This window comes from Haliotis rufescens, unplaced genomic scaffold, assembly GCF_023055435.1.
Source record: "Haliotis rufescens isolate VD_foot unplaced genomic scaffold, xgHalRufe1.0.p SCAF_30, whole genome shotgun sequence".
Classification (NCBI taxonomy): domain Eukaryota; kingdom Metazoa; phylum Mollusca; class Gastropoda; order Lepetellida; family Haliotidae; genus Haliotis; species Haliotis rufescens.
This window is the reverse complement of record NW_025964002.1, coordinates 3826291-3835578: the sequence shown is the minus strand read 5'-3', so window position 1 is coordinate 3835578 and position 9288 is coordinate 3826291. Positions and strand designations below refer to the sequence as shown.

General features: G+C 43.0%; 1 protein-coding gene across 1 annotated transcript; it reads left to right on the top strand.

Annotated features, from left to right (window-relative positions):
- The first annotated feature begins 707 nt into the window (after positions 1-707).
- On the top strand, positions 708-6648 carry LOC124147237. Its single transcript, XM_046517891.2, has 4 exons — positions 708-811; positions 2627-2798; positions 3797-3937; positions 4409-6648. The coding sequence occupies exons 2-4, from the start codon at positions 2648-2650 to the stop codon at positions 6022-6024; spliced, it is 1908 nt and encodes a 635-aa protein (XP_046373847.2). The 5' UTR covers positions 708-811; positions 2627-2647; the 3' UTR covers positions 6025-6648.
- Positions 6649-9288: the final 2640 nt, after the last annotated feature.

Below are 9288 nucleotides of genomic sequence, written 5' to 3'. Positions count from 1 at the left end.
TGGAGAGTGGTGCGGGGTTATTAGTGGATAAGTGGAGAGTGGTGCGGGGTGATAAGTGGAGAGTGGTGCGGGGTGATAAGTGGAGAGTGGTGCGGGCTGATAAGTGGAGAGTGGGGGCGGGGTGATAAGTGGAGAGTGGGTGCAGGGTGATAAGTTGAGAGTGGGGGCGGGGTGATAAGTTGATGAATGGAGAGTGGTGCGGGATGATATACCAGATCACTGTATGTTTCACCAGCTGGTCGCGTGTAAGGGAGTTACAATCGACTAGCTCTAAAATCGTTTCGTAGAGCGAGGGTCTGGTTGCTGTTGTACAAAGCAACCTTAACGCTAAGGTGGTCGCAACTCCCATTCTTCAACATAGACTTACGATAGTCGTAGCGCTAAGATTGATTTGTACAACGACACCAAAGGCCTCGTTCACAAAGCGACACTAGAGCCAATGTGGTCGCAAGTCCCATACTTAACGACAGTCGTAACGAGGAGATCGCTTCGTGTAAACGGGACCCAGGTGTACAGTGTATGTATGTCAACATGACCCGACACCCATTGTACACAGACAGCGGTTAACGTTTAAAGCGTTTAAAGAACCTTGCTGCACTATATCTGAATTCATATAGAAGTTAGAATATTACCCTAGTCCCTATCTATCACTGACGTTGCTCATTGTATCTATGTTATAACACCTATTTCGGCCTGGCGTTCTTCAAGGTGTTATGGACGCACTGGGCAACCCTCTTCCAGCCGTTACCCATGGCAACCAGGTAAACGCACTCCATGGCGGAACATAACACAGGTCGCCGATCCAATCAAGGTAAGAGGGATTAAGAAAGGTAGACAATGGTTATTTGATCCCAACCGATGCTGTAAAATAATTTACTGATGATCAGGAAAAGATTTGATACAAGACGTCAACGGTAGTGAAGGATAAGTCTCCAATATGCGCGGACACAGATTCCATTGGGCACAGAAGGCAAATAGTGGTGAAAATGACGTGAACTGATCACTGAATCAGTGATGACACCAGGTGTTCGCGAAAAGGGTAAGCATGTCCTGCTCCACCCGTAGCAGTGAAGCAATGCGGATATTTGCTCGCAGGTTAAACATTAATCGTGGATGTTTAATGTATAAACTTACCTATTTACCATACGTAAATTTGTGTTTGAAAACGTGTGCCGTTAAATCTTAAAGCAGGTATATATAACGTGAATACTGCACAGTTTATATTTGTAATAAATCAAGGCCTTTATTGGTTGTCTGACGGATTGTGGTATGAGAAACATTTGGCCGATGGTCGAGACTGAAATAAGAATATAATTAGACCTTCAGTGAGTTTATTTTTATTCCTTTTGCGAAAATATAGGTCGGTAGGATAAGTTTTTATTTTGAATTTTCCACCTTCCATTTCCACGTTTTTGTGAGAACAAAGTCATAGACAGATTGAAGTACCGATGAACCCACGTCAAGTATTAGAGGGAACAGTGCATTAAGTGTGTACTACTTGTCTGGGCCATGAACAAAAACAGTGTAATTATCAGCCTTGGCATTTATAAAAACAAACAATAAAATGGAATTTGATTTCCCCACATTTCTGAATTTTCAGGATCGTTAGAACCATGAATCCGGTAATCCCGCCTAATCCCTAATTCTATCACTTAGGTAAGTCAACATATGTTGATGTGTGTAAAGTCATTATTAGAATGTGATAACACTGGCATTTATTTTTTATATGAAAAGAATAATGTGTCTTGAATTGAGATCATGGCTGATCAAGCGAGTGACACATTCCAGGGTTATCCATTTGTAGGGTTGACTTGGGTTTTCAAAACACGAATCAAGGCTTGGGATAAATCAGTAACCCTCTGCAATGAATGAGCCGCCATAGACTGCTTTCACCAACATATGTCTATCATTGAAGACACGTATATTGCGAATTGTTAACTATTGCCTGTAGTGAATACATTTATCTATTAACATATTTATGTGAGGTATGTATGTTTGTATGTGAATGGGACAGGTAACCGAGGTTTGTAAAGCATATGTCGCACCTAACAAAGCATAGTGTGCGACAAGTACGAGAGGGTGTTTTGTAGGGATGATTTGTAAGTCGCGGAAGGTAGCTGCAAACATCTATATAAAGGCTATATGGAAGTACGTCTCATCGTCATAAACGCCAGGCTTACACACTTGCCGATATCCTTACTGGGTATATTATAACCGTTAAATTTCTGTCATTGTACGTGTTCTTAAACAGTATTTCATTTATATCACGGCCCAGAAGTGAAGTTATCTTAAGATGTTTCCCACTCTGCTGAAACCAACGACCACAGTTATATTGCTGCCACTCCAAGATTCATAACAATGGAGAGTCTGAGATTCTCATCCACGATCATACGTTTCTGTCAGGCCTAAAAGATGCACTTTTACAGCGTGCCCATATCTCTGTACGTGTGATAGAAATATCACTGCAAATACATGAATATATTTCTGTTTTGGATTCAGTTATATAAGCCACGTGTACATTGGAGTATTCAGCAAGGGTATATAAGGAGATAAAAAAATAGCCTGGCAAAACAATGAGAGTTTTCATGCCTACTGTGTAGTAAATTGTAACTCATGCCGTTTTCAGTTTCGTTCCACCTGTGTTACCATGGCTACTGATGATTCCCAGACAGTTCTCACCTGTATAAGTTGTGACGATGTAATCACAGTCCCCGTGACACTCCACTGCGGCCACAGCTTTTGTGGGTCGTGTGTCACCAACCACACCCACCACACCCAGCAACAGCAGGACGCCACACGTAACTATATTGCTATCATACATATATTACTAGAAGTCACACCGTAGTCAACTAGTGAGAGGCGCCATGCGACATAAACGACTGTCTGGAAACTGATATCAACACTGATAATTGAGGCCACTTATGCAGTGACGTCATCAATGAATAACGTCATCTTCTGTCTCGGGACAATGCTATTGTCGGAGTTTGTTTGTGTTTGTGCAAATTCTGAACACATCATACTACATTGAAGTTCGTGTATTGGTTTGAGACTGTAAAGAGAATGTATTGGAAGTACACTACTTGGTATATATAATCACCCGATTAGCGGAAGGCCGGTGGTTCGATCCCCTGACCGCGTCATACCAAAATACGTTAAAAGATGGAACTTTTTGTTGCCCTGCCTGGCGCTCGGCATTAAGGGGCTAAACAAGGACTGGTGGGCTCTGAGTCAGTACACTGTGTCTGAGTGGGGTATTCATGTTAAACTGCGGGATGGTATCTCAGTGGGCTTGAACTATACTTTCACACAGACACACACTCACACAGACACACACACACACACACATACACACACACACACACACACACAGAGAGACACACACACAGAGACACACACACAGACACACACACACAGACACACACACAGACACACACACACACAGACACACACACACACACACACACACACACACACACACACACAGAGGCATGCACTAAAGAGCAACGCAACGTTTAACCCTATTTCAACTCACTCCACCTGATAATTTTGCAAGTCGTCATGTGCAATATTCAACTTAATGTATTAATATTTAAGACACAGTATATCTTTTTGTCAGCGATCTCTGAATTCTCTCAGATTTCAAATACCTGTACATTATAAGACGCAATAGTTTGAATGCATTTATACCAACAAGGCTTGAAAGCTCGAAGTGTATGTTGCACAATGTAGTTCATGCATTAACTCGGAAACATGTATTTGAAACATCTCGCCCACATGTTTTCTTTGTACCTTTCAGCTGGAGACGTTCTCTGTTGCCCCCTGTGTGAGGGGGAGACAAGAGTGCCTCACCCCCAGCGACCCCTTGAGGAATGGGTGGGGCAGGTGAGAGGGGTCACCTCTGTCAAGAATCTCGTTGGTACCGTTGCAGAAGATGGAGGTTTGTTAACGGAATAAATAATCTTCACACAAGGGTGAAAGATTTTCTTTTAACTGGGCTGTAAACATGCTCTTTGCAAATAGGAAGCTTCATTTTCACACTCTTATAATAACTGACCCAGGTATCATTTTCAGAAGTAAAATCATAAGAAATACTAATTTCGTTTAAAACCATAATATGTAATATGATTCAAGGATCCTATAAAACATATCAACCATTATGATATAAATTGGTTAAAAGGTTCAGATAGGCTTATGTGACATCCGGCTTGTCATCCGGAGTCGGGGCAGTGGGGTAGCCTTGTGGTTAAATCGTTTTCTCGTTACGCTGAAGGCCCTGGTTCGATTCCCCATATGGGTACAATGTGTGAAGCCCATTTCTGGTGTCCCCTGCTGTGATATTGCTTGTGTGCTAAAAGCGGCATAAAGTTCAACTCACTCACTCATCCAGAGTCATGTGCTCATGTTACAGTGGCTGAACACACAGACTGCAGCATCTGTGCGGATGAGGAAAAAACAAAGAATGCCGCTGTCTGGTGTCCGGAATGCGGAGAGTCGATGTGCTCGGACTGTGAAAGGGTACATAGAAAACTTCATACATCCCACACAGCATCTGATGTCACGGGGGACGTGATAAAAACAGTACCAAGACGTGCAAGATGTGACAAGCATGAAGATGAGGTCATTGACCTCCTGTGTGAGGACTGCGATGAAGCCGTGTGTTCCCGATGTTGCATCCTGGACCATAGAGGATGTAATAAGGTGGTACCACTAGCAGAATCAGCTTTAAGAATAGATGCCCTTTTGCAGAAGCTGAAATATGACCTGAAAACCAAGATCCCTAAACTGGAAGAACGCATCGCTGTTTGGAATGAAAAGGTTGAACAATATGCTAGCACTTATGAAGCGGCAGAAAAAGGGATCGACGACACATGCGACGAACTTGTCGCCGAAATACGACATCAGCAGAGCCAGTTGAAAGGGCGACTGAAGCAGAGGAAGGATGAGGCTGATCTGGTCCTGATGAAGGATGTCAGACATAACGAGATGCAGCTGAAGGATGCCCATCAAAGGATAATGTTTGCCAACAAAGCCTTGTCATCTGCAACCACAATGGACCATTATGAAGTTTACAAGATATTCTCAGCTGCTGACGACAATGACAAGTCGAGAGAAGCTGATAAACTGGACACCAAAGGTATTGTGGATGTTAAGTTTATGGACAACAAAAGCTCATTGATGACGTCTTTGCGAAGGGTGACAGTTGGCCACATAACCGGGGCGACAGACAATAAGAACAAGTGCAGTGACGTGAAACGGTTTGATATCGGGAGGACAGGATTGCATGACCTAACAGTGGTCTCGTTTGAGGGCACTAAAACTATCGTTGTAACACAACCTGAAGATAGAATGGTGCATTTGTTTCATATATCAACGGGAAAATCCAGCAGCAGTTATCTAAAATTGGACAGTCACCCATACGGTATTACAAACTTAGACTCGCCAAAGGCTGTCACCGCAGTTCCAAAGAAGAAACAATTAGTGGTTCTTTCTGTAAGTCCCAAACTGCAAAAAGACTCGATAATCAAAACCCAGCTACGCTATATCGGGTTGGCCTGCTTGGACTCTACAACACTGGCAGCAAGTGGGGAGGAGGTAGGCGTCATTGACGTCATCGATCTCTCAGGGACGAGACTCCGATGTTTTGGTGTTGACATGTTTGTTAAACCTCTGTTCTTGCATGCAACACTGGACAACAAGCTCCTCGTGTCGGACTGGAAATGTAACAAGGTTGTGTGTGTGAATATTGACGGATCACTGGAGTTTGAGTACCAGCCCGGGGAGAGCTTTATGATGAGTCGTCCGCTCGGGGTGTGTCAGGGCGGGGCAGGAGGCATCTACATAGCAGACAGGAACAACCATAAGGTGATTCAGCTGAGCCCAACAGGGGGGTTTGTGAGAGATATACTCACCTTTGCTGATGAGGTGTCCGATCCACGAGCTGTGTATGTGGATGAGGATAATGTGATGTACGTGTCTGTGGATGATAGGTACATCCACACACACGACATCAGTGATGGAACTTAGGAAATGCATGTATTGGTATCATTTCCGTGTCACAATATAATTTGTTGGGCGAGAAAATGAACATAGCAACCATCATTGTGAGTTTATGTGCTAGGATACATATATCTGCATTGGCTGGAGATGCGTACAAAGGTGATAAATAATAATGCTACCTAACCAGATAGTCATCATCTTCCCGAGGCAGGGGAGTTAACTTACTAAAAGTTCAGTTTCCACACTTGCCGCACAAGGCTGGAATAATGAGTTTTAGTTTGGCTGTACTAACGAGTCTATGTATAGTCCAATCCAAATCGCGTAAGGAAATCGACATCCGGTTCCTAAAATGTCATGCAGATTTCGGTCGTTTGCAGGATTTCCAAAGCATGTGTACCGACAACTTAGCGTTCATGGGATATTTTCCATATCTTTTCATGTTTCTAATAAAGGCGCTAATGTGATTTGATGCACTTAGCGAAGTATGACCGTGTTATTACAATATAGATCTTGATCATCGATCAGATCGTCTTCACTGGGCGACGCCGTTTTATTTGAACCAAATGAAAGTTATATGAGAGATGGAATCTGAAGGGACCCGTGAAGACCCGGTAAGAGAATAGAGCTTCAGCAACCCATGCTTGCCGTAAAAAGCGACTATGCTTGTCGTAAGAGGCTACTAACGGGAGTGGGTGGTCAGGCTCGCTGACTTGGTTGATGCATGTCATCGTATCCCAATTGCGTGAATTGATGCTCATGATGTCAACCACTGGATTGTCTGGTTCAGACTCGATTATTTACAGACCGCCGTTATATAGCTGGAATATCGCTGAGTGTGGCGTTAAACAACAAACAAACAAACAAAGGGACATAACTCGTATTAGTCACTGTTGACGCTACGATGGAGCGCAAAACTTCCAGCCTAGTTCGTCAAGGGTGGAAATTGGACTTATACAGACACGTTCCCCGGGAAGATGGCTAGTTATAATATGATATGAATTCACTCACATAGTTCCTCATATAAAGATGTGCTAATGTGATAACACTATGGTTGTTAGGGTATAAATGCCGAAATAGTTTTGAGACGCTATTACTATGGCAAATCAACAGAAGAATAGACATACACAGTCATTACCAGAAGCCCGAAGCTACTTAAACACAGACTGCAGACTGCTGACATGGATGTCTTCCATACTGCAGGTGCTGCCTCCCACCTGCTTACATCATCGGGAGCTGTGACAACAGTACTAAAATGATTTCAAACTGTGATACAAATTGTTAAAGATTATATGCGAATAAACATGAGATGCGTCGATTTCATCTATTTTTCATTCCCTAGTTTGTATTTACCCAAACGTTTGTAATCACAATAAACTTCTTTTGTTCCGACAAGGCGACCAGACCGATAACCTTTATACATGCATCACGCGCTTTGTTATTTCTAACATCACAAAGGTCGATCTAATCGTAATAAAATTACAGTTATACTCAACATACACAGCGTTCCACATTCCACTGTAAAATGATGGTCTTTGAACTGTACTGTAGTGCTTCGTCGTGCAGAGTTAAGTACCTTAGCTATGCTAGAAATCGATGATGGTGGGTTCGAAGCCTAGATTTCACACAAATATCATAACACTCTCTGAAATGAATGTGTTTTGTTGAGATACATTGATTATGTGTAAGACTAGTATATCATTTGGTTTTAATATTATTTAGACTTAGCGTAAGATATTATTCATTAATAATTTAGCAAAGAATATCGTATACTTATCATATCTAACAATACATTTGTAATACATATCCCAAGATGCTCTGACACTAATACAAGGTTGTAGCAAGCGTAGATATATCTGATTTCAAATCCCACTATATCTCTTCTTGTGGAATACGTGCGTGATCTTATCTATACTTTGACCTATGTCGTTATCATATCACGTGTCGAAGGCTATGGACGGATGAGGTGGCTGGTGAAGCTGATATGCTTGGACTCATGTATATATACATGTATATACTGAACAACAAAAGTTCCTGAGACATTGAATAAGATTTAATAAAAAGTTATGTTTTTTACCAAATCTGAAACAATTTCGGTTTGCACCCGATAAAAGACTCCTGTAAATGGTTTAATTTGCTATAATGACTTCAGAAAATGCGCGATTTCATAAAAAAACCCCATGAAACTGACAAAATGTCAATTTACAAATCAATAGCGTGTGTGTCCACCTCTGGTTGAAATTCCTGGAGTGTCTGTGGAACACGTGGTTGACGTCGAAGGCGCTGATCCATCTCATCCCACATGTGCTCGATTGGTGAGAGATCAGGGGACCGAGCCGGCCCGGGGATGACATTCACGTCGTTTTTTTTAAGAGAAACCTGAACAAGTCGAGCAATATGAGGCCGGGCGTTGTCATGTTGAAAGGTAATGCCTGGGCCATGACGACGCAAAAACGGTAGAACAACAGGGCCGATGATTTCGTCGCGGTAGCGCTGTCCATCGAGATTTCCCTCTAACACTATCAAACGGGTCCTCTGTCTTGCTGTAATCCCACCCCATACCATAACGCTGCCGCCCCCAAACCGATCTTCTTCCATTTCACAATGATTGACGTAACGTTCACCTCGACGTCGGTACACTCGAATCCGTCCATCGCTGTGGCTGAGGTGAATAGAACTTGTCCCCACTGCATGGCCGTCCAGCGTAAACGCTGTCTGCACCACTGTAGACCTGTTTGACGGTGGTTTCCTGTCAAAATGGGACGTCTGGCGGGTCTTCTGGCGACAATCCCTGCACATCTGAGGCGGCGACGTACGGTTTGTGAAGATATTCGTCGAAGGCAAGGGATGCTTCTTGCAGTCACTGTTGCTGGCTGGAATCCATTTCGTAGGTGTGTTGTTCGAATCCAGTTGTCTTGTCGATTATTGGTTACGCGTTGCCTGCTACTCCGAGGATGGTCTCTGACTGCATTCGTCTGTTACCAACGTTGCCATAAACACCAAATGGTGTTTCTGTGGACGTTAAATTGTTTTGCAACATGACGTTGACTCGATCCTGCTTTGAGCATACCAATGGCTTGCAGACGCTCATTTTTGGACAGGCGTAATGTTGAATAATTGCGTAATTTTGTTGTTTTTCTGAGTGGTTGTTGTCAGCACGATGCTCAACAATACATGTGGAATCCCGTTAACGCACATGTTTTTATACCCATTCTTGGGTAGTGAAATGCATTGGGCTTGCATAAAAGTCAACTTTTGCATGGAATGCATGCTTTCCTGTAGCAGTTGCGTTTT

What these genes read in the sequence shown, in the direction of transcription:
- LOC124147237 (XM_046517891.2), top strand. Translation starts at nt 2,648, where the DNA reads ATGGCTACTGATGATTCCCAGACAGTTCTCACCTGTATAAGTTGTGAC. An exon ending in GCAACAGCAGGACGCCACAC is followed by an intron (nt 2,799 to 3,796) that starts GTAACTATATTG and finishes TGTACCTTTCAG; the next exon opens with CTGGAGACGTTCTCTGTTGC. An exon ending in TACCGTTGCAGAAGATGGAG is followed by an intron (nt 3,938 to 4,408) that starts GTTTGTTAACGG and finishes CTCATGTTACAG; the next exon opens with TGGCTGAACACACAGACTGC.